General features: G+C 40.2%; 1 protein-coding gene across 1 annotated transcript in view; it reads left to right on the forward strand.

The window, feature by feature from the left end:
* IDO2 (indoleamine 2,3-dioxygenase 2) overlaps positions 1-25872 on the forward strand; it is a 79967-nt gene that overhangs the window by 40925 nt on the left and 13170 nt on the right. The window contains 7 exon segments of the mRNA XM_066237507.1: positions 7283-7399; positions 11013-11101; positions 11103-11129; positions 17186-17200; positions 19760-19803; positions 19806-19858; positions 21524-21653. Coding sequence (XP_066093604.1) covers positions 7283-7399; positions 11013-11101; positions 11103-11129; positions 17186-17200; positions 19760-19803; positions 19806-19858; positions 21524-21653 — 475 coding nt within the window.

Below are 25872 nucleotides of genomic sequence, written 5' to 3' on the forward strand. Positions count from 1 at the left end.
TCCCACATTTTCTCTTTCCCATCTCAGTACCAGAGCATAGACGCAAGAGAGAGCCTAGGACAGTTTGCAGCAATGCAAGTTAAAGTTCAGCTTGTGAACTACACTGTTCTTTGTACCAGACTTTCCTCAGACTTTATTTGATTCGACTGCCATAAGTAAAATAAAGGACTTGTTGGCTTGGTGCTCCTCAGATATTAAATGTCATTGAGAAAAGGTCAAGAGTGTCCTGCTAACTTCAGTTCACTATAAACAAGGGAGTTGGGGAAACTGCTTTAGCCCAGCAGTGAAATTAATCCCCTGACACTTCTACAGGGTTGAATCATGTTTCTTCATAAATCAGCTTTACCTGGAAACTGTGAATGTGACATTATTTGGACATAATGTCATTACAGATGTAGTCAAGGTAAATGAGGTCCTACTATATTAGGATGCACTCTAAGTCCAATAAGGCTGGGATCCTCATAAGAGGAAGGAAATATGGACACAGGTACACAGGGAAGAACACTATGTGAAGACAGAGGCTTAGAGTGGAGTGGACGTTGTAAAGCTAAGGGTCGCCGCCATCATGGCCATTCAAATGCAGGTTCTCATTAGATTCAAGTGGATGGTAAAAAAACAGTGGAGCCAAAAAATTGTGGGCTATTCCTTTATTCAAGTCTCGTACTGGCCAACGAGCAAACACACAGGGGAAAAACACTTCCGTTTCACTCAGAGCTCCCAAAGCTACTGACAGATTTTCAGTTCCACATGAGGAGAATCTTCTCTGATTTTTTCCTGGAATAAAAGGAACACCAGTCTCCTAAGCTCCTCACCTCTGGTTCCCCATCTGCCAACATGGCTTCTTACTCTGCAAAACTGGCTTCTCTCTCTTTCCTTGCCATCTTGGCTTCTTCTCTTTCTCTGCCATCTTGGCTTCTTTCTCTTCTCCTACTTCCTCTCCTTTTTTAAAAAAACTTCTCTGAAAAAAAAAAAACTTCTCTAGTGCAAAAGACTCTCCTCTGGCAACATTAGCATAACAATGGCCCTTCCCAAGCAGGAAGGTAATTAACAATTTCACAGATCATGTACCTGCACTGCCCAGCATCATTTTTAACAATAAAAGTGAGCAAACTCAAAGAACACAAATTTTACAAACTCATTTGCCCATCAGAAATTGTTGTCCAATAAGTTTTTAAATATGATATATGTTTGCTCGCTTATAGTTTGCATTGGGTGTGGGAGACAGGCTGTAAGCAGGCAGGGTGGTGATAGCCTAAGGCTTAATTTTATGACTAAGCTTTTCCCCACACCCTTGACTGACTGCATGATGTGGGGTCATGCACTCTCATGAGGCATCATATTATGCCTCAGATAAGTGACTTTGTATCAGAGACTTCCTTGTTTGTATATTGGATTAAATGTTTTGATTTCTACACTATAAAGTAGGGCAGACTGGGAGCTTGCTCTCTTGGTTCCTGAGATTAGCATTAGATGAGAGAGCAGAGAAAGGCCAAGTGGAGGAGGCCAGGAGAAGCAGCCAAGATGGTGGAGTGCTGAGGGAGAAGCCAGTTTGTGCAGAGTTTGTGCAGGGAGAAGGAAGGAGATGGGGAACAGAAGTGAATAAGTCTGGTGAGCTAGAAACCTTTGATTCTAGGAAACTAGGATAACTCAATAACTTTGTGAGTACTGAATGAGTGGGTTTTGGAGCCCTGTGTGTATGTGTTTTTACTTGCCCGCCCAGTGCAAGCTAAGATTAAAGATGATGGCCCACCAGTTATTGGCTCCATTGTTTTACTTCCATCTGTTCGAATCTAATGCAAACCTGCATGGGCCAGGCAGTTGTGATGGTGGCCATGGCTACTGGCTTTACAGACATCTGCAAACAATACCATGAATTGCTGACAATCACCAAAGACTGGGAGACAAACATGGTGCAGGTGCTCCCTCAGAGCCTCCAGAAGGAACCAACCTTACAGACACCTAAATCTCAGACTCTTGGCCTCCAGAACTGTGACAGAATAAGCTTTTGTTGTTTTAAGCTTCCCCATTTGTATGTATTTGTTCAGGCAGCCCTGGGAAACTCTTACAACACTCTTAGCCAGTCTCTGTACTTCTAATTTCTTAGAAATTAGATGTTAGATGTTATAAAACATCTAACTAGATAAAACCACTTTTCAGATTTTTTCACCTCTGTCTTTACATAGTGTTCTTTCCTGTGTACCTATGTCCATATTTCCTTCCTCTTATGAGGATCCCAGCATTATTGGACTTAGAGTGCACCCTAATATAGTAGAACCTCATTTACCTTGACTACATCTGTAATGACATTATGTCCAAATAATGTCACATTCACAGTTTCCGAGTAAAGATGATTTATGAAGAAACACTATTCTACCCAGTAGAAGTGTCATGACACTGCATCATTTGGAAATCAGTCACAAGAAGCAAATATAATGGCTTCCAGGACCACACATGAAACCACAGACTAAAATATTTGTCCTCTTGTGTCCTTTACTTGGCACAGACAACCTAGTAAGTGAATTTACAGTTTTGATCTCACAGTACTTCCAGGCCAACTGCTTGCTCTTAGAAAGCATCTTCTTAGAAATGCATCTGTATCTTGGTTAGAAAAAGAAAAGAAAAGAAAATGAAAGACAGAAAACTTGATCATTGACTTAGACTCATCTGTCTTCTTCCAGGTAAGGTTACCCTCCTTCACTGCTCTGCCATAAAACATTGCAGGCAGTTGACTTGTTAAAAGGAAGCTATATTTACAGGAAGAGTACTCAGCAGTATTCTGGCAACATTATAAAGGAAGCTATGCTAGCTAATAATTTTAATAAAACTGACCTCCATTCCTAAATGCAAATAAATAACCCCAAATTATAAAAGGATATGCAAAGCAAAAGCAAGTAAAAAAAGCAGTAGGAGAGGATTGGACCTTTAGAGCCAATGACCTCCAATACCAAACAAAATGAGATCAATGCTTTTAAAATGTTCATGACTTAATTAATTTTAAATATTGAATTAAAATTAATTGATGTCTAATTAATTATATATACTTTATAAAAGTAAGTGAAGTTGCTACATAAAAGAAACTATTGGAAAACAAAGAAACAAATGAAAATAACAATAAAAACCCACATGAAGCAGGGGAAAAGTGGTAATTTAGAGAATTCCTTGAAAAGTTTAATGAAGCTTAACGGAAAAATTAAAGAAATGCCAGCCATCAGAAAAATAAAAGTATGTGCAAAAAAGATATGAAAGAGTAAAATTCCACAAAATAGAGCTCTCACAAGCAGAGTAGGGTAGGAAGAAGAAACACAAAGCTTCATGCATGGAAGAATAACAGTATTTGGATCTGATTTAAGTAATTCTATTAGAAAGAGAGTGAGAGTGAGAGGGCATACCTAGCCATCCTGGTAAAAATTCAAACATTCTAGAATACAAGAAAAAATTACAAATTTTAGTCATGAAGTACTAAAAAGAAAACTAGGTTACTTAAAGAAAAACATAAGACTATTTATAATAGTAGTAAATAAAAACATAACATCTATTTGAATGGCTAAAGCTTTGTTGTTTTTTTAAGTCTGGCAATATCAATTACTGCTGAGGATTTGTACCAAAAGAGATTCACTTTCATGTTGCTGGTGGGAATGCGAAGTGATATAACTACTTTGGAAGATAGGTGGCAGATTCTTCAGAAGTTAAACATAGACTTACCATCTGATCCAGCAGTCATGTTCCTAAGTATCTACCCAAGTAGACTGGAAATTTATGTTCATAGAAAAGCTTGTATATAAATGTTTATAACAGCTTCATCCATAATCACCTAAACTATAAACAACCAAGATGGCCTTCAATCGGGAAATGGTTAAACTGAGTACAGTGTGCTATGTGTTTGTATGGCTCCAAATTCATATGTTAAATTCCTAAATTCCAATGTGATTATATTAGGAGGTAGGGCCCTGCAGAGTCCTGTTAGTCAGGGTTTTCCCACGAAGCAGCACCAACAGGAGACTTACTATATATACCAGACTGGCTCATATGATTATAAAGGCTGAAAAATCCTATAATCTGCCTCAGACAAGGTGGAGGCCCAGGAAAGCTATGAATCAGAACTAATGGTTTAAGTCCCAGTGTGAGTCCAAAGGTCCAAGAACCAGGAGAGATAATGTCTGAGGCCAAAAAAGGATGGCTGTCCCAGCTCAAGGAGAGAACAAAATTCACCCTTTCTTCACATTTTTGTTCTATGAAAGCCCTTCACAGGTTGGATGATGCCCACCTAAATTGGTGAGAACAGATAAATCTTTACTCAGTCTACTAGTTCAAATGTTCATCTCTTTTAGAAATACCCTCAGAGACACTCCTAGAAATAGTATTTTACCAGTTATCTAGGTTGCCGTTAGCTTAGTCAATTTGATACATAAAATTAATCAATTCAGAAAGTAATTAAGTCATTAGGGTGGAGCCCTCATAAGTGAGACTCATGTCCTTATAGAAGTGACCCCAGAGTGCTCTCTGGCCCACTTTTATAATCAGGTGAGGATACAATAAGAAGACAGGACAGCAATGTACAACCTGGAAGAGGGTTCTCATCAGACCCAACCATGTTGGCACCTTGCTCTTGAACTTCCATCTTCCAAAATTGAGAGAATTGAATTTCCATTGTTTATAAGCTACCTAGTCTATGGTACTTTGTTATAGATGCCCCAAATGACAAAGACATTGAGTTATATCCATATAATAGAATGTTATTCAGTGACAGAATTAATAAGTGATTAATTGAATGAACCTTAAGTACATGTGGTTAAATGAAATACGTCTGATACAAAAGGCTACATATAGTATATAATTGCATTCATATGACAGTCTGGAAAAAGCAAAACTATAGGACAGAAAACAGATTACTCATTACCAAGGGTTGAGGAGGAATGAATGGTTGACTACTAATGGGAGATTTTATGGATGATATAATTGTTCTGTATTGTACTCAGTTGTTGAGGGCATGATTCTGTGCAATTATAAAACCCACGGAATTGAACATCACAAAGCATGCATTGTATGCAAAAATTAACTAGAATGTTGGGGGATCCTGGGATGGAATGTAGGTGATGACAAGTGACTTCCCAGATGCATGACATAACTTCAGGAAAGAGAGCAAGGGGGAAAGGAGCTGACCTAAGTCACTATGGAAAATGACATGACTGGAATCTATAAGGCTAAAACTATCTTGTATTTTCCAGAAAAACCTCTAACAAAGAGGAATACTCTCTGCTTGGGCCTTACTCCTTTACCTTAAGACTGCAGTATAGATAGCCAAGAACCCTTTGTGGCTATTGAATATTTGAAATGTGGCTAAAACAAATTGAAATTGAAATGTAAGGTACTCATGGATTTTGAAGATTTATTATTAAAAAACACTATAAAAATCTCAATATTTTAATATTGATATTGTGTTCATAATATTGTAACTATATTAACCTAGATAAAATATATTTTAATAAAATCTTACCTGTTTCTTTTGACTATTTTTAAAATGTGGTTTCAGAAAATTTAAAGTTACACATGTGACTTTCATATTTCTCTCAGACAGTACTGACTTGAGACAGCAGGGCTGTGCTCAGCAGAACTGAAATAGCACCCTGGCTTGGTTTTGCCCTGTGGGTTTGGGGAAAGTTGGAAAACCATCCTGCCTGGTGAGTTTTTAGCATTGTGCCTTAGATAATCTTTAGTAAGAGTCTTAGAATAAGTACTTAATAAACAACTGTCCTTATAATTATCAGGCTAGTTCCTGTTAAAAGGCAACATCTCAGCAGCTCCTCCACCACTCACAAGTCACACATAAGCCTAAAAGCATATTAAGCAGGGAATTCTATTTTAGAGCCACTTTGTAAGAACCAGGCAGACAGATTAGGAAAGGCTGCCGCCTGGTGGATAGAGAACGAAAGATTCTGTCTAAGAGGCTGAAGCGCTGCTGCCCTGGGCCTGGGCGGGAGGAGTCGCGGTTTTCAGCTGGTTTGGCCTTGCCTGTAGCTTAAAGGGAAACACAGGACGTCCAATGCTGCTCTTTAAGGGGTTTCAGACCCTGGAGAGGGACAGAAGGGAAGATCTAGATCAGGCTGTGTCTAGAAGTGGGGCCCGGATGGAGCTGAGGGCTCTATGCTTGAAAGCTGAGCTCAGGGGTGGTAGGGGTCAGCCAAGACAGGCAGGAACAAACTACTGCTGAGAAACGTAGTATTTGTTTGGGCGTTGCTGTTAGTAGCAACTAACTTCTGTACAGGGTGTTGTTTTCAATGAGGGCGCCAGATGACACCTGACAAAAAGGAAAAGGCCATGGAGAGGTAAAGAGCCTTAGCCAGGGTCACTTGGAGTGCTTAAACAGGGCTGGGCAACCATTTGGTCTACTAGTCATTTGGTCACATTCCTAACTCCATTGGGGCATCTTTTGTTTGAGTAGGTAGCTAGACATTAACAAGAAAGAGGGAGTAAACGGTTAGTGAAAAAACACAGACAATCTGAAACAAGGGAGAAAGGAGCAGAGAGAAAGACCTACGGTTAGCGCATGCGCAGACTGCATACAAGCCTCTGAAGCGACTTCTGCTCAATTGATTACAACAAATTACCTTTTGGTTTTAACCCAACCATCCCCTGCCCCCTTGTGAGCTAATGTAGGGAATTATGGGTAAAAGTCAAAATGGCAGGATATGCGACCCTCAAAAAATCAGAGGGTATAGTCAGATATTTTAAAAATAATAAATCTTGCCACTGACACTTGAACTCCTTCTGTGTGTGTCCCTGAAGTCCTCTTGCCACACCTCAAAGAACCTTCTATGTCGGACAGTTTTACTTACGAATTAAACAGAGACACTACTGCCCACAATGCAGAGCTGTTATTAGGGTTAAAGGTACCAAGTAAGCAAACTTGCTTTTAAAAGATAGGATTTTAAAGCTGCCATTCGGGGCTCCCATGAAATAAGTGATCTCACTCTTGAGTTAATTATTTTAGAATACTTTAACCAAGTGGCTTCTTCAGTGACAGAAACCAGTGTCCGGCACAACCACGGGGACCACTGGAGGGCTTGGGTGGGGCAGGGAGGTTCTTCCAGAACAGTATTATTTAAAATACCTTCTCCTATCCTGCAGTGTCCTAGGATCAGGGGAGAAATGGATGTGCAGTGTTTTCTGAATTGAAATGGAACCCGCTCCTTATACCCAGAGAACCCTGCGAGTTGCAGAAGCCCTGTGGCCACCCCCCACCTCTTTCCTGCAACTAATACTCTCTGGATATTGTCTTGAGCAGATGCCCATGCTGAACTGCCAGTTCCTGAAGAGTTACCGGAACAGCGCCTGGCCCACCTGGTTGAGCTTTGTCACCATGGGTTATGTCTGGCAGGAAGGAGAGACAGCGCCTGAGGAGATCAAGGATAAACAGATGCCTGTCCTGTCAGTGGGCAGGTTGGCTGCACCCAGATTGTGCTCTCTGTCTGCCTGGCACTGTAGCATCCACTGGGTATGAGAACAAATGTCGGAGACTTTCAGGAGTTAAGATGTTACTTTATTGGCCAGTTTAACCTGCACAGGGGCAAACTCCCAAGATGTCCGGAGACACCGTGCTCACAAGGAGCTGCAAAGGGAAGCCGCACCTGGAGCTTACAGTCAGGCCCTTATATATCTTAAGTGAGCAAGCATAGTACAGAAGCAGATGTGGCAGTTTAGCTATTGGCTAGGGAAGTCACATGCAGCATAGCAACAGGGGCCGGCATAGCAACAGGGGCCGGTTTTAGCTTAGTGGTGAATTTCAAACCTAAACTTCTGATAAGGGTCTCTGACCTTCTTTGTTCCCAGCCTCACAGGAGCCATATCAGCACTCCCTGTTCCTTCAATAGTTACACTCTTTGCAGCACTCCCTGTTCCTTCAATAGTTACACTCTTTGGCAGCCCCAGTACTCCCTGAATCTAACAGGCACCACAGTGCTTTTCTGAACAATGGGTCCTTTCTTATTCTTTTCTTTGGGTATTAGTTGAAAAAAGGGCAAAGGTCCCATTTTAATGAAAGATGATTCCTCCCTGACTAGGAAGTTAATTTTTTTAAAACTAATAGCCCTTTTATTACTTTTTGAACCTAGTTTGACACCCTCTTCCAAAAATGAAGAGTTGCATTTTGAAAGCAAGTTTTGAGATCTCATAGACAACTTACCAATCACTCCCATTTTACAGTGTTTTGCACTCTCAAAACATAAATTATCTTAGTTTTCACAGTCCTACATGGTAAATAGAGCTAAGCTGTGCCCATTTTACAGACAGCTGAGAACTACGGAAGTCCAAGGTCAGATGGCAACTTTGGAAAATCCAAGGCCAGACCCCAGACCTAAATTCACTAATGTAAACTCTTTCTTCTTCCAGAGGAACTCATTGATATTTACAACACTACTACTGCTTTTCTACCAATTATCGATTTGTCTCTCAATAATTCATTTAAATCGCTTGTGGATCTTTGCGTAACCTTTTAGTTTCAGTATGAACTTTGAGACATGAAATCTCTGAATTCCACTAATTGTAGTAAAAAAAACAACTGCCTTTCATTTTACATAAATGTACCTTTTCCAGAAATCAGGGAGCTGTTCTTGTCCCAGCACTCCATGATTAAGGGGGCAGCTCAGACCAGTTTTGTTTGCTTGCTTAATTTTACTTCTTACTCTCAAGTAAATGCCTGAGACTCCCTGTGAGAATTAAAAAAAAAAGAAAAGAAAGAAAGAAAGTGAGAAAGAAAAGTATAGAGCTGCTTCAGACTTTTAAAATATCAGTACAGTATAACCCTTCCTGTAAGCAGCACTCTGAGGTGACCTCTAACAATTGTTAGCTATTCATGTGACCCAGAAAATCCCACAAAGTTATGAAAATCAGAGGTTCGAATATTCGTGTTCACTTTAAGAACATTTGTGAAACTGTCCAGGCCATCAAGGATATGCACATTCAAAAAGCCATCAAGTGTCCAAAGCATGTCACTTTACAGCAGCAGTGTGTGGCATTCCATTATTATAATAGTGGAATTGGTCAGTGTGCCCAGGATGCAAGGCTGCTGGCCCCAAAAAAGTGCTGAATTTTTGCAACACATGCTTAAAAATGCAGAGTGATGCTGAACTTAAGGGTTTAGATGTAGATTCTCTGGACATTGAGCACAACCAGGTGAACAACGCTCCCAAGTATCAGTGCAGAACTCACAGGGTTTGTAGGCAGATGTACCCTCACATGAGCTCTCCCTGCCGCACTGAGAAGATCTTACTGAAAAAGAGCAGGTTGATCCTAAACCAGAAGAGGATGCTGCACAGGAGATGATCCCAGAAGAAACTGAAGAAAAAAAACTTGTGACCTGAGCCCTGGCCAGTTGGCTCAGTGGTAGAGCATCAGCCCAGAGTGTGGAAGTCCCAGGTTTGATTCCCAGCCAAGGCACACAGGAGAAGTGCCCATCTGCTTCTCCACCATTCCCCTTCTCCTTTCTCTCTTTCTCTTCCACTCCAGCAGCCAAGGCTCCATTGGAGCAAAGTTGGCCTGGGTGCTAAGGATGGCTCCATGGCCTCCACCTCAGGTGCTAGGATGGCTCCAGTTGCAAAAGAGCAATGTCCCAGATGGGCAGAGCATCAACCCCTAGTGGGCATGCTGGGTGAATCTGTCTCTCTGCCTCCCCTCTTCTCACTTCAGAAAAATACACACATACATATAAAAAAAACCTGTGGCCCTGGAGTAATTCAGCATAAAATAAATACTAGTAAAAGTTAAAAAAAAAAGTCAGTATATATAACTACAAAAATCATGTGTCTAATGTTGGAAAGTTTGATATCTAGTCTGACAACAGAACATCCTAAGTAGGTTACCCTCCTTCACCTATTCTCCAAACCATAATACTACATCAAGGGAGGGGTGGAGAAGGGTGACAGGAAATGGAGTCTCCAGCTTCGAGGTGTGTCCACGTACTTCTGGGACCAGTGAGCCATCTCCCCTCCAGCCTTGGATCTCATATTACTTTCTTTGTATCTTCTCTGACTTTTCAGCTCAGTAGACACCTCTCTTCTGCACTGCTCCCCTCATCCCTGGCCTCCTGAGGGAAGCTGACCTAAGTTTGGCTTTTAAAACTCTTTAAAGCTCTCTATTATTTCTACCTAAAAAACAGGTCTGTCCCAAGTCTATTTAAAAGAATTTTAAGAAAAAATAAAGGCAGAACAAGGCTTCTGAATAGGTATTTCTATCTTAAGGGTAAATAAAAATGGAAGTGGGAGAGAGGGATCCTATGGATTTGAGGGGGGGATCTAGACTAGCTCATCTGCAAATAGACACCCCTCTGTGCATCTGAGTTGCTTTCTTTATTTGTGGGCCGATAAGGTTCTTCGGAGTGTTCCTCAGATAAGCCACTGGTTGAATGTGAACTGTCTTGCAGGGACTTACTTGAAGTTGTTATTGGGCTTGACTTATGAAGTGATGGAATCAATGGCCTCACAGGATGAGGTGTTCTATCCTCCTCATTTCTCTCCCTCACTAACACATAAACACACACAAACAGATATGTATGTGTATATATATACACACACACATATGCTACCAGTTTTATATACACAAACATACACATATCTACATATCTATCTAAATATTTAGATAGATAGATAGAGAAATAAGTAGATAAAATTTTTTTCATACTGTCCATCATTTTAGTTGCCAAATTATGCTTAAACATTGGGTAATGCCCTTCTTTGCATAGTTCATAGTCAGGTATTATTTTATACTATATGTGTATGTGTGTGTTCCAATCTTATAACTTTCCACATAAATTTCATATTGTACTTATAAGCAATATATCCATTAGGTTGTTAGCAAAAAGTATGGGAGTAAAGTGTGTGTTTACAGATCACTGAGATAATTCCAACCTGTCCCAAGTCATTTCCCTACCACAGGATTGCTGGAATTAAAGGCAGTCATGACTACTTCCTCTGCTTCATTCTTTCTAGAATATGTTAATTGTCGGGATTTATATCTGAAATGTTCTGCCAAGAAATCTTGCCCTTCCCTTTGTGGAAGTCTCTCAGATATCGGGGCTCCCTCTTATCCTGGTCCATGCAGACCTGGTTTTGAAACTGGACTACAAGGAATCCTGAAAGGTAAGCAAAGGAGACAGTGTTTTGGATTTGAACAGATGAAAACTGAGTAAGGGGCAGTCTTGTGACTGGTACTCCCCCTGACAGAAAGGCCCAGGCTTTTCAGCTGTTTTGTGATTAAGGATGTTCATGTTTATTGTCTACTATATGGTTGAAGAAATGAACTTGATTACAAGTTCAAAAATCACTACTGCCCAGGCAGTGGTACAGTGGATAGAGCATAAACCTGGGATGCTGAGGCCCAGGTTTGGATCCCTGAGGTCATCAGCTTGAGTGCAGGTTCATCCAGCTTAAACACAGGGTTGCCAGCTTGAGCTTGGTATCATAGACATAACCCCATGGTTCCTGGCTTGAAGTCCAAGGTTGCTGGCTTGAGCCCAAGGTCACTGGCTTGAGCAAAGTGGTCACTGGTTCAGCTAGAACTCCCTGGTAAAGGGACATATGAGAAAGCAATCAATGAACAGCTAGGGGCTGGAAGTATGAGTTGATGCTTCTCTTCTCCCTCCTTTCTGTCTGTTTGTCCCTGCCTGTCTGTCTCTCGCATGCACGCAAGAAAAAAATACATAGGTGCCGAAAGTTTTCTCTCAACCCACATTGAATACATTGGTGGACCATTTTTAATTGTTTGCTTCCATATCAAATGTGAATTTTTCAACCTGACCTTAAAGCTCCTGCACACTCAGGCTTTAATCATCCCCTAACACCATGATGGTGAGCCTATGACACATGTCTCAGCACTGACACGCGTAACCATTTTTGATGATACGCGGCCACATGCAGCCACATACCAGAGAAAAATGGGGTCGCATGCCGAGAAGGATGTTTCATCCTCGGCTCCTGCACAGCCAGGTGCAGTAGCCAAGGATAAAACATTTGCTGTAGTGTAGACACTCTGTGCCGGAGGTCTGTAGGCCAAAACAACAGAACTCTGGCACAGAGCATCTAGTTCTGGGACTTCCAGTTAGGCTGTTAGGGGATCTTTGACCTCACTTCTGGCCGGTGGAGCAGGGAGCAGAAGAATGCCATGGGACGCATCTCTGGGGGCCCTGTGATCACCACACCAGCAACCACATAACCACAGCAACCATCATCCAATCTACTGTTCTTGGGTGTCGTGGATTTCTAATTGACCATCATTACTGAGATAAGTGAGGGGGAGGCTGGGAGAGGCGAGGGCCTGTGCTATGGGTGCTGTTTCCCGCCATTAGAAATAGCGGCAGCCATCTTAATTTACATAAGATGCAACTTGCAGAATTTCAAAACAGCATCTGGGCTCAGGTGTTTGTCGACTTGAGGTCAAAGCTTGAGAATCTGGAAAGGTGCCGCTTGGAGAATCAAGAGGAGTGCCACTACGAACAGGAAATTTGGAGTGCCTGGAACCGATTACCAGACACTTTTAGCACTCTGAAGCATACAGCAATGGCTTTACTCACAATTTTTCCCTCTACGTACTTATGTGAGACCTTATTCTCAGCATTAAATAATATCAAAACCAACAAAAGAAACAGATTGACAGATGAAGTTAGTAGCACTTGCTTGGGCTTGAAGTGTACAGAATACCAACCTTCATTTGAAGATTTAGTCAATGAAATTCAGCAATAAAAATGTCACTAATAGGCAGGTTAGTTAAAGAATTCCCCCTTCCCCTCACTTATTTTATTGGGTTGGGGAATAAGTTTGTAGCGTTTTTATATTTTCTTTTATTTTACAATGATTTGTTTGCTGTTTGGCAAAGGGTAAGTATTCATTCGATAAAACTCTTTCTGCTCTACAAAACTATGTTAATTGAATTTTTGAGTTATTTAATTTTTTATTAGTTTTGAGGCTTAGAAATGGAATACCCAGGAGGCAAAAATCAACATTTTCGACACCTGCTCTTCTTTGCTTTTCATCGAGGTCAAAAAGCTGCCGAAGAAGCCCGGGACATTTGCGATGAGTATGGAGAAGGTGTCATAGGTGAGTCTACAGCACAGAAATGGTTTGCAAAGTTCAAAAATGGCGACTTTGACGTCGATGACACGTGCCGCAGCGGAAGGCCTTCTGAATTCGATGAAGAACTGGGAAATGCTCGAAAAGAATGCCACCGTCAACAAGGAGCTCTACATTGCCCAGCTACACCACGTGAATGAGGCTATTTGACTGAAAATACCTGGTCGACATGGTCAAACCATACTCCTTCACGACAACGCCAGGCCCCATGTTGCACAAGTTGTCAAAGCCGCACTCCAAGAGCTCGAATGGGAGGTCCTTCAGCATCCACCGTATTCTCCGGACCTTGCTCCGACCGATTACCATCTTTTCCGCTCCCTGTCAAACCATATGAAGGGCGTTACCTTCGATAACAAAGAGATCCTTAAAAACTAGCTCAACAACTTCTTTGAGACCAGACCAGGCGATTTTTGGCAGAACGGCATCAACAAATTGGTCGAGAGGTGGGAAGAGGTTGTAAACAGCAACGGCGAATATATAATTGATTAACTTATTGATATAATTATTGGTTTTTGTTTAAATAAAAGTCTTCGGTAAAACCGCTACGAACTTATTCCCCAACCCAATAGTTCACAGCACCCCACACAAGTTAAATAATATCAAGACCAACAAAAGAAACCGACTGACAGATGAACAAAGAAGTCACCAAGCAGATAAGTTAAATAATTAGTTTTTGGTTTATTAAATACAGTTACATATTACAATTATACATTTTTGTTATTTAAACTATAAATATTGCGAAATTATGTGTTTTTTCTCGAAGTGACACACCTCCCGAGTTATGCTCGGTTTTTTGGCAAGCTTTGACACACACAAAAGATTGCCCATCAGTGCCCTAACATGTCCTTCATTCAAATCAAATCAAGTTAGGACCAGAAACTCCAATAAATGTTTATCATATAGTGATCATAAATGAATATTCACTGGGGGACAATATTTTTGTTGCATCCGCAAAAACACTTGTTCTTACCTAATTCAAGTGTGCTGATCTCAAATCTGACATTAGTTTTTCTCCGTAAGCTACAGTTTCTTTGCAGTTCAAGATTTTAGGTTTTTATCTTATTGTAAAATTTTCAACATTTAGTTTAACATAATGAAGTAGAATGTCTTCTTGGACATCATCTTTGTGAAAATATAATGATTTATATAATGCAGTAAATATGCTAATACACTAAAAGATATGATTGCATCAGAATTTGTCAACAATTTCAAAATAGAACATATTAAACACTTATTTTAATCATAAAATTTGTGCATAACTTATTTAAATTTAATTCAGGCAAAAATTTGCATTTGTAGTTCTTGCGTTTGTGTACTTGTTGAGGACAATGTCATTTGATGCTCCAGCAGTAGTCTCCTCATCACTAGCAGCTCCAAGATTTTTGGGAAACTTATCAAGGTGACTGTTCAGGAAGTGAATCTTAATGCTCATGTTATATCCAATGTTGCGGAAAGCCAACAGTATCCTTTGAACCAGAAGATCATAGTTTTCTGCTTTTTTTGTTGCCAAGGAAGTTCTTTGTAACTGCCACAAAAGACGCCATGCTGCTTTCTCCTTCTTATTCATCTTCCTGGCAATTCTGGCAAATTCTTCATCATGAATGAGGGTTCGAATTTGAGGTCCATCGAATACACCTGCTTTTATCTTCTCGAAAGACAAGGCAGGAAAAGTAGAAATAATATGTTGAAAGCAGTCACTTTCTCTATTCAAAGTTTGAACAAACTGCTTCATTAAGCCAAGTTTGATGTGAAGTGGAGGAAAAATGATTCTGTCTCGATTAAGTACAGGTTCATTCACACTATTTTGCATACTGACTTCCAGAGCTTCACGTTTTGGCCATTACTTCTGTGTCCAGTGCTTGGCATTAGAAGAAGACCCTTCAGATTCTACAACCATTTCCTCATGCATCTTATTAAAATATACTTGATCACCATGTGCACTTTCTTCATCCTTAGAAGAAATAAAACCATTGAAAACTGGAACTGGGAATATCTCAGTGTGTAGGATAGATCGTATTGCTGAAGGAATATTAGGATATTCCATCATATGCTGTTTTTTCTTGCCGATGCCCTTTGTATGGATTAGACAAAAATAACAGTCACTGCTGTGGTCCTTAGGTTCATGCCAAACCATGGGAATACCAAAAGGCATTCCTTTGTGTTTTCTTTTTGTCCAGTCACAAAGCATTTTCTCACAATGATGACACACAATATGAGGAGCCCAATTCTTGTCTTGATTGCCAAGGGGAACTTGAGAACAGGCAATATATGCACGTGTCAAAAATGATGAAATATTGTGCCTTTGACGTTGAAGTGTGTAACAGCCACATATATAACAGAAGGTGTCAGGACTATTCTTACATTTACGCCTACTCGAAGAAGCCATGATTCAATCTTAAAACAAAATAAGAGGGTGTTTTTATCAGATAATAATTTTTTACATTTAAAAACAACTATGATTATGTAAAAGTGATGTTTGTAAAACATTAATTGCCTTGTTATTATGCTTAATCCAAGAGTCGTTGCCCTTTAACTCCAATTTAAAAACCAATGCATGCCATGAACTGTAACAAAAAAAAATTAAATTTGCATAAAAACTGGAGCATGCACCAAAAAATGGATTTCAGATTTGGAATCAGTGATGCAGAAATATATAGAAACAGTTCTAAAACCTCATGCAACAGAAAATGAAAAAAAAAGTTCCCCAGTGTTATATGAGTTCAGAATAGGTGTTCTAAGTATGCTGGATTGAAAATTTGATTACTAATGCTATTTATTCCATCCAGCTGGCATCATTCCTTTGACAGCTGGGTTGAGGATACTGGCATTTGCCTAAAGAAAAAAATAGCATGAGTTTTTAAGAACAAAATATTCCAATAAATCGAATGGGATAGAAGTATGTAGTATTAAGTGTCCCTTTGAACTTCATTTCCATGGTCAAATTTATTTCAGGTCATAGATGCAAGAAACAGCACTTCTGTGACTTACTAAAGTAGTTAAAGGACATTTAAGTTAGATGTGAAGAAGAACTTCCTTAGCATAAAGGTTGTAGTTAAACACAGAATTGTCAGAGATGATGTGAATCTTTAAGGAATTAAACTCTTAATAAAGAACACAGCTTTTAAGACTAATTTATATTTCCCTTGAATTAAGAATGGACCATTTCAACTGTCTAAGGATTTCTGAACCCTGGGATTTTGTTTTCTATAATTATGAATTATGACCTTTGACAAAGTGTGATTTAATAACAAAATTGGTATCCAATATTCCCATGGAAAGGTGCCAAATCTGGCTCAGAATTTGGACAGAAATAAAAAAGAAATGATGTGAAGAAGTGATTCTGGTCAATAATAAACCAGATCTCTTATTCAAAGAGAAAAAAAAGAGTGGGGAAGGTTGCAAGGAAACATGGCTGGACTAGGGTGTTAAAGACAAAAATGCAACAACAAAAAGCTAGTTTCTCAGTGGGTGAGAATGCAGGGCTAGTTTAATCCCAAAGACGCAGACACAATCCCTGAGTTCAGTCGTTATCTTCCTTCTTGGAAATTATTTAGTGGCATCTCTAATATGCCTAGCACAGAGCTAATTGCAGTGAAGAGACAAAGGCAAAGTACGCCCGAAATGGTTTAATAACAAACCAAAGCAGTACACGACAAATGTCAGAGGGACACAGCAATAAACCCTTCAGAATTTCAGAGAAATTACACCAATACAGGCTTTAAAAATTAGGAAAAACCTTGGTGAGAGGGTGTTAAAAAGATGCGCTGGAGTAGAGCAGCTACAACAAAACATGAGTTTGTAGCAACTGCAAAAATATAAAAGAAGCAAGATGATCTATCACGATGCTATAGGCTACATGTTCTGTGGCTTATAGAGGAGTTTAGATTTGCCTCACTTGTCACACAGGGGCCTGTAATCTAGTCATAACCTTTGTGAACATGGATGTGTGGGTGTGCATTTGTACATGAGTGTGTGTGCCTGTGTATATGTAATAGGAAAAAATATGTCTCTTTACAAACTGTTTTTTTCTTTTCTTTTTTTATCGTTGCAAATAACTGAAATTTGACTAGATCCCTGAACATGAGGTAAGTTCTCAGAAATCCTTTGCTCACTTGAGAATCCATGCTAACTTTAAAAGATTACAATAAGCCCTGGCTCTTTGGCTCAATGGATAGAGCATTGGCCTAGCATATGAGCATTGCAGGTTTGATTCCTGGTCAAGACAAACGTGAGAAGTGACCATCTGCTTCTCTCCCCTGTCCTCTTTCCATTCTCTCCCTCTTCCCCTCCTGCAGCCAGCGGCTTGATTGGTTTCAGCACTGGCCCAAGGCACTAAAAATAGCTCAGCTGATTTGAGCATCAGATCAAGACAGGGGTTGCCAGGTGAATCCTAGTTGAGGCACATGTGGGAGTCTGTCTCACTATCTTCCCTTCTCTTACTTAAAAATAAATTTTAAAAGATTAAAAGATTTCAATGAAACAAAAAAGAATGCATACCAAATTGTACTCCTAGTATATCAGCGATATCCAAATGTATGCAGAAGGTAAGTCTAGAAGGAAAGAAGCTAAAAATTAAGAGTCCAAAATGTAACAGAGGTTGCTTCCACTTTGAGCAGATGAGGAGATTAATTTTATTTACTATATTTTTCAGACTGTACATAAAAAACAAGTAAAGTGCAATGCATGAAAAAAAAACAAAAAACACTTCACCAATTCTTCAATGACCTGAAAAAATCTCTCATCTCACACATAACTTCTAAGAAAGGCCGAGTTGCAGGCAGTGCTGCTACAACTACAGAAGAATTCTTTTGAAATATTATGTTACATGGACTGGAGCTCTTTAGGCTGATCTGGCTCAGACATCTTGAAGTTCCTCCCTCTCTGGAGAGCAAAGTTAGCCTCTAAATTGGCATTGCCTTTCCCAGCATTAAAGCTCAGCTCAGCAAAGGGGTTCGGTATAAAAGCTGTAGCTCGGGAAATAGAAAATAGTAGGATAAAGACACTTTTTCTTACACCAATCTAACCGTGGAACCATGGTGTTCTTGACTTAGTTTTCATTTGTGTTTCTTTTTCTTTTCTCATGCTTAAAATGTTAGAAGCAGGAGTGATTTATAGAGTAAAATTTTTATATTTTGTAGACTGGTTCTATATCTGGGATATCTGTGGTTTGTTTTTTTCTCACCAGAAATAGATCATTTTTAACGTTTATTTATTTATTTATTTATTTATTTTTGAAACTAACTGAACCATTTTTATTTCACCACTTATTAATTGAACTTAGTAGGGTGACACTGGTTAACAAAATTATACAGGCTCCAGGTGCACAATTCTACAATAAACACATCTCTATATTATGTGTTCATTCACCTCCTCAAGTCAAGTCTTGAATCCATGTGATCACAGGCCATTTAAAAGTGATTCTTACAGTCTTCTAGCACTTGACCAAAACAAAAAATATTGATTAGAAAGAACAGTATCCTGAGTTATTAACTATTCCCCACTCGGTCCTGTGACTGACTAACTATATGACCTTGGGCAAGCTGTTTTGCTTCTGTGGGCCACAGAAGCAACCCCCTATAAAAAAGGGGGTTGAGGCAGGCCATGGAATTAGCTGTTTACCTATGGTCTCTGTAGTTCCAGGACTCTGCTCCTGACAGGAATGGTGTGATGGGTTATAGATTGGTCCTGTGAAGAATCAGAAATACCTGCCCACTCATGTGTCAGTGTTTTACTGGGGCAGATGTTCTGGGACCACCAGGTCCATGCTGGATGTCTGGCCAGAGTCACTGCCACTGTGGCCATGCACATGCAAGTTCTCATTGAATTTGAACAGATGGTAAAGAAACAGTGGAGCCAAAAAATGGTGGGCCATCCCTCTATTATAGTCTCTCAGCGGCCAACGAGCAAACACACAGGGCTCGCAAAGCCACTGACACATTATCCGGTTCCACAACCAGGAAAATCTTCTCTGGTTTCTCTTAGAATCAAAGGCCTCACCAGTCTCAATAGGGCTCCCAAAGCCCCTCAGCTCTGGTTCCCCATCCACACACCTTCATTCTCTCTGTTCTGTCACACTGCAAAACATGGCTTCTCCCTCTGCTTTCACTCTCTGCAAACGTGGCTTCTTTCTCTCTCTCTCTCTCTGCACATGGCTTCTTTCTCTTTTCCTGCTAATATGGCTTCTTCCTACCTCTCCTCCTTCTCTCCTTTTCAAAACGTTCTGGCTCGAAAACCTCTCCTCCAGCAAACATTAAAAAAACGACGACCCCTCCCAAGCAGGAATGCAATCGGCAATTTGCAATCAACTGCCCTGCTCTGAGGGCGAGCACACATGAGGCTGCCCAGCGCCATTTTGAACAATAAAAGTGAGCAAAGCCAAAAAACACAAATTTTACAAACTCATTTGCCCAACACTGGACTTTGAGAGTCCTCAAATAGGGTGAACATGGGCTTGAATAGCTCTGTTCTCTTTCCTTCCTGTATGCTGCTGAACGTAGATGCTCATCCTTGGGGTTTTCCCATAGAGAGAAGTGTTCACTGATTTTACCAGGCACTTACAGTTGTCTAACTCTGAGCGGACTCATGGGCCATACATACTCACGGTGTCTTAGCCTTTCTAATCCTGTGGTCATCTCCTTCCTAAGGAACTTGGAAACCATTTTCTTATTTCCCGGGGGAGAAAGCCTGCGTGGTTTATACTGGTGACTGTTTGGGTGGAGAAAGCAGCAGAACCTGGGATTAAGGTGTCTTTCCACCCACGGCACTTTTTTAGTAAATGAAAGTTCAGTCAGAGCTTTACTTCACATCTGGTTCTTTCCCTTCAGTGAATTAATCAATATAGATGCGCATAGGTCTTATCCTGTTGGTGTATGTCTGAGTTCTAGCCCACAGAGATACTCCCTCCTCTCAACTTGTACAAAGCTTGGAATTGACCATTCATCCATTCAACAAACAAGCATTGTTCTAGACTATGAAATATCTGGGGGAACAAGACAGACATTGTTCCGGACCTCACAAACACTCATGATCCAGTAAAGAAAGAAGGGTTGATGTAGAAGGTAATACAAAAACACAGTGTTTTATAAAAAGACATTTAAAACCTAATTCAGATCTGAAGTGTCAGGCAAAGCTTCCTGGGGGAATGAAGGTTAAAGTTAAAACCTGAGTGATGCATAGGAATTAAGCAGAGAGCAAGAAAGAGAGTAACAGACAGAAAGACAGATGTACTTTGGGCAGAGAGAACTGTGACACAAAGACCCAGGGGAAAAGGAACCATCACATAGATTTCCTAGCCTTGGGGATCGCATACTTGAATTCCTTCAGGGGTCAAACAGTTTACAGAAAGGTCAGTTCTAAAAATGAATTAAAAAAAGACAAAAGACAGTGAAGTAGCAGGTGATTAGCTAGGGCATCACCAGTGGTCCCCAGCCTTTTTGGGGTCACGGACAGGTTTAATGTCAGAAAATATTTTCACGGACCGACCTTTAGGGTGGGACGGATAAATGTATCATGCGACTGAGACAAGCATCAAGAGTGAGTCTTAGACAGATGTAACAGAGGGAATCTGGTCACTTTTAAAAAATAAAACATCGTTCAGACTTAAATATAAATAAAATGAAAATAATGTAAATTATTTATTCTTTCTCTGTGGACCGGTACCAAATGGCCCACCGACCGGTACTGGTCCGCGGCCCAGGGGTTGGGGACCACTGAGCTAGGGAATCCATGCCTTACCTAAAGATATTTAAATCAGGTTAGTGTCTTTCCTCACCACTTTCCTTGGTAAGCCTATTTTGAGTCCTCACTGTGTCCTCAGTAGGATCACCAGTCATGGCATAGTTTTATATTACCCTCTTTCACCTTCAAAAGTGAAACTATATGGTCACTTTACTTCTCAGTGTGTTTGATCCATAGAAAGATACAAAATGAAATATTGGTCTTTCAAATATTGTTCAGATAAGGTAGAAACTAGTAGGAAGGCTTGATGATGGAGGGGACTCTGGAGCCGGGGTTCTGTGGGCTCCACATCATCTGTCCGATTCTATGGAAGACAGAGCTCAGGAGTGGGGTTGCCCTAATTCGAAATGATGTATAAATGATTATAATATGTATTAAATAACATAAGAAGAAAGGAGAAAAATGATAGAGTTATGTCCTTGAGAGTTATAACAAGTAGCATTCAGTGGAAAGATCCAGAAAAACATACCTAAGGGTTTATCTGGGAGATGCCCAGAGAGACTATCCTTCCAGGCAGACCTCACAGCGAATCTAGATTAGGGGAGCTCTGCAGAAACAGTCTAGCAGTCAGAGGGGTGTGCTTGACTCCCACAGCTCTGATGCTCAGCTTACTCCATCTCAATGGACCACAATAAATGCTAATGAATTAAGTGAATGAATCTTCTCCCCAGGCACTTGTTCAAGCAGTGAATGCCATCCTGCAGACCAGCCAGGACTCCCTGCTCCAAGCTCTGCAGCAACTGAAACTCTCCATTCAGGACATCACCAGAACCTTAAAGCAAACGCTCCTGCAGGTTGAAAGCAGGACAAAGGGTCTGCAAGTTGGGCTACATCCACTAGATGGCGCTTGTATATTAGCTTTGTTTGATGGTAACCGATTGCTGTTCATACTATAGGAGAATGATCTTTCAGTATGCAAAGGCACTATATACAGTCTGTTGTGGTTGGGGAAGTTTTCTCTCTTCGGTGGCCACATATTTCTTTGTGTGTTGCGGTCTTGCATGAAGTTTGGGAGGAGGGGATGTGGCAAATAACAACATTGGGTGCATACACTTTATCCAGAAATGTCAGGCTTTGGCCAAGCATTGTCCGTACCCTCTCTAATACCCCATTTATACTTTTTTTCTCAAGTGGAACCTGAGACAATTGACCTTGGCTTTAGGCTCCTTTCCTGTGACTAGTGCAGAGATGAGTTTTGATAGGTGTGGCCAGTTCAGTTGCTCACCCTTCCTGCAATAGGTTGCATCATATTCAGGTGACTATATTCCATCTCCAGTATCAGGACAACTCTTTTTTTTTTTTAATTATTTATTTTTTTCCAGGGACAGAGAGAGAGAGTCAGAGAGAGGGATAAATAGGGAGAGACAGACAGGTACAGAGAGAGATGAGAAGCATAAATCATCAGTTTTTTGTTGCGACACCTTAGTTGTTCAGATTGCTTTCTCATATGTGCCTTGACCATGAGCCTTCAGCAGACCGAGTAACCCCTTGCTGGAGCCAGTGACCTTGGGTCCAAGCTGGTGAGCTTTTTGCTCAAGCTGGCAACCTTGGGGTCTTGAACCTGGGTCCTCCACATCCCAGTCTGACGCTCTATCCACTGTGCCACCGCCTGGTCAGGTAGGACAACTCTTTAACTTCCTGTACCAGAAGAACTTTAAAAATGTACAGTGTGTGTGTTGTTTTTGATTTAAGTAAAATTGGTATATAACATGATTTATGTTTCAGGTGTATAACATTATAATTTCCTAACTGTGTATACTACAAAGGAATCCCCACCGAAAGTCTAGTTACCATCCATCACCATACAATTGATTGCCCTTACCCGTTTCTCTCAACCCTGTACCCCTATTAACCACCAATCTGTTCTCTGTATCTATGCATTTGTTTGTTTTGTTTGTACATTTCTTTAGTTTTGTTTAGATTCCAATATGAGTGAAATTATATGGCATTGGGCTTTCTGCATCTGACTTATTCACTTAGCATAATACTTTCATGGTCCTTCCATGTTGTCACAAGTGGCAAGATTTCATTTGTTTTTATGCTGAGTATTGTTCCATATATATCACAACTTCTTTGTCTATTCATCAGTGGACACTTAAGATGTTTCCATATTTTGGCTATTGTAAATAATGCTGCATGAACTAATCTTTTCAAATTAGTTGTATTACGTTGTTCAGATGAATACCTGGAAAGGGAATAACTAGATCATGTGGTAGTTTTATTCTTAATTTTCTGAGGAATTTCCATACTGTCTTCCACAGTGGCTATACCATTTGACATTCCCGCCAAGAGTATACCAGGGTTCCTTTTTTGCACATCTTTTCTAACACCTTGTCATTTCCTATCTTTTTGATAATCGTTATGTGAACAGGTGTAAGGTGATATCTCATCATGGTTTTAATTTTCATTCCTCTTATAACTAGTGATGTTGAACATCTTTTCATATGCCTTTTGGCCATTTGTGTGTCTTCTTTATAAAAATGTCTATTCATATTTTCTGCCCTTTTTAAAATGAGGTATTTGTTTTGTTGTTGTTGTTGAGTTGTATGAATTCTTTACATAATTTAGATACTAACTCCTTAACAGACACATGATTTGTAGATATCTTCCCCATTCAGTAGGTTGCTTTTTGTGCCAGAAGCTTTTTAGTTTGCTTTAGTTAATTGTTGTTTTTGTTTCCTTTGTCTTTGAAGTCAGATCCACTAAAATATTGCTAAATATTTTTATAAATATTCACTAAAAAAAACTCCTAAGTCAGGAAGCTTTCTGCCTGTGTTTTCTTCAATGAAAATTATGGCTTCAGGCTTTATATTCAAGTTTTAAATGGATTTTGAGTTAATTTTTGAGTGTGGTATAAGATAATTTTATTCTTTTGCATGTGGCTGTTCAGTTTTACCAATACTGTTTATTGAAGAACTGTCTTTTCCCCACCGTGTATTTTTGACTCCTTTGTCATATATTAATTGTCCATAGATACATGGGTGTGCAGATATATTTCTGTGCTCTCAATTCTGTTCTGTTGATCTGTGTGTCTGTTTTTAGGCCAACACCATATTGTTTTGATTACTAGAGATTTGAAATGGGGAGCATGATGCCCCCAGCTTTGTTCTTTTTTCCTCTACATAGGCTCCCTCTGGCAGTGCTCAGCTGTGCACCTGAGGAAGCGGTCACAGTGTGGTGTGTGGTGTGTGGTGTGTGGGTGGAGCACCCTGAACACTTGAGGTGCCCATCGGCCAGGTGGGGGGTCTGCAGGCGCAGCATCTCCTGCAGCTTGTGGGAAGTTTTGATGGAGCCTGTGAGACAGTCAGTGGAACCTGCATCCCGTTAGTGCCCCCCAGAGCCTCATCTGGCACTCTCACAGCCGCTTCCCACCCACCCCCAGTTTTCTCAGTCGGCAGGCTCACCTCAGTTTCTGGTTGGGGTGAGAAAGAAAGTGGGTCTCTGGAAGCATTCCACGCAGCTGGGGAAACCAGGGACTCATTCAATGCTCTCACTTTTCCTTGCAGGAAAATTCACAAGCCAGTAAGGTTGTCGCTTTTGGTTCCTTGTGGGATGGGTGAAGTAGGTAAAGTGAAATTTCTCAACCCATCACTGCATTCAGTCTTGGATTTTACTTTATTTTATTTTTTTATTTTATTTTTTACTCTGATGGTGTGCTGGGGCTTAGTAATTGCTGGAATTCTGGACTTCCACAAGGGCTCTCTCGTCCATAGGTGGCTGTCTAAATCAGCGTTTGTGGGGGGAAGACAGTAAAAACTCTTATTCCACCATGATAGTGATGTCACTCACGCCTGCATTTCCTTGATTTTCAATACATTAATTGTTTTCTCTTTCTATATTTGTGTGTGTATATGTATGGTATGTGTACTTACTGTTCATGTCCTTTTTTGTGAAATGCATGTCTTTCCTTATTTCTCTAATGGTCTTTTTATCTTTTACCTGTGGTTTTTATGAGTTTTTATATACTCTTGAGGATCATTTTTGCTTTGTGTATTGCAAATATTCTGGTTTGTCTTATTATATGCCTTTTGTGTGTGTGTGTATGTGTGTGTGTGTGTGTGTGTGTGTGTGTGTGTGACAGAGACAGAGAGAGGGACAGATAGGGACAGACAGACAGGAAGGGAGAAAGACGAGAAGCATCAACTCTTTGTTGCGGTACCTTAGTTGTTCATTGATTGCTTTCTCATATGTGTCTTGACCAGGGGGCTACAGCCCAATGACCTTGTGCTCAAGCTGGCGAGCCTTGTTCAAACCAGATAAGCCCACGCTCAAGCTAGTGACTTCAGGGTCTCGAACCTGGGTCCTCCATGTACACGAGCTTGAGCCCAAGGTCTCTGGCTTGAGCAAGAGGTCACTCGGTCTGCTGTAGCCCCCTGGTCAAGGCACATATGAGAAAACAATCAACGAATAACTAAGGTGCCACAACAAAGAGTTGATGCTTCTCATCTCTTTCCCTTCCTGTCTGTCTGTCCCTCTCTGTGTCTCTTTATGTCTCTGTCACACAAAAAAATAAAATAAGTAAATAAAAATATATATATAGTCAAAGTATCTCTCATCCTTTCTTAAAAGTCTATGTTTTATAGGAGGTTTTGTATAAAGTATTTAAAAATCATAAGTCATACAGATATTTTATGTATTTTCTTTTAAAATTGTTATTTTATCTTTCAAATTTTTATCATTCATTCATATATAATTACTACCTATATGTAGTAGAACATAGGGAATAAATTCAGTTTCCCTTCCGTAAATAATCACTTACTTTCAGTATGAGCTAATTCTTGTATCAGGTTTTCTTAAATGACTGGGTCTGTTTCCCAGCTCTCTATTCTGTTTCGTTGTCTGTTTATCTTTCCCTACATCAGCATCATTTCTCTTAAGAGCCATTGCTTCGTAGTTCTCATTCCCAGGTAAAGAAAATCCTCTCTCCTTGTTCTTGTCTTCTTATCTTTGAGCCTTTGCCTTTCTGATAAATTGTTCGAATCATCTTGTCATATTTCATTATAAAATCTTTGTTAGGAAT

The sequence above is a fragment of the Saccopteryx bilineata genome, chromosome 6 (assembly GCF_036850765.1).
Source record: "Saccopteryx bilineata isolate mSacBil1 chromosome 6, mSacBil1_pri_phased_curated, whole genome shotgun sequence".
Classification (NCBI taxonomy): domain Eukaryota; kingdom Metazoa; phylum Chordata; class Mammalia; order Chiroptera; family Emballonuridae; genus Saccopteryx; species Saccopteryx bilineata.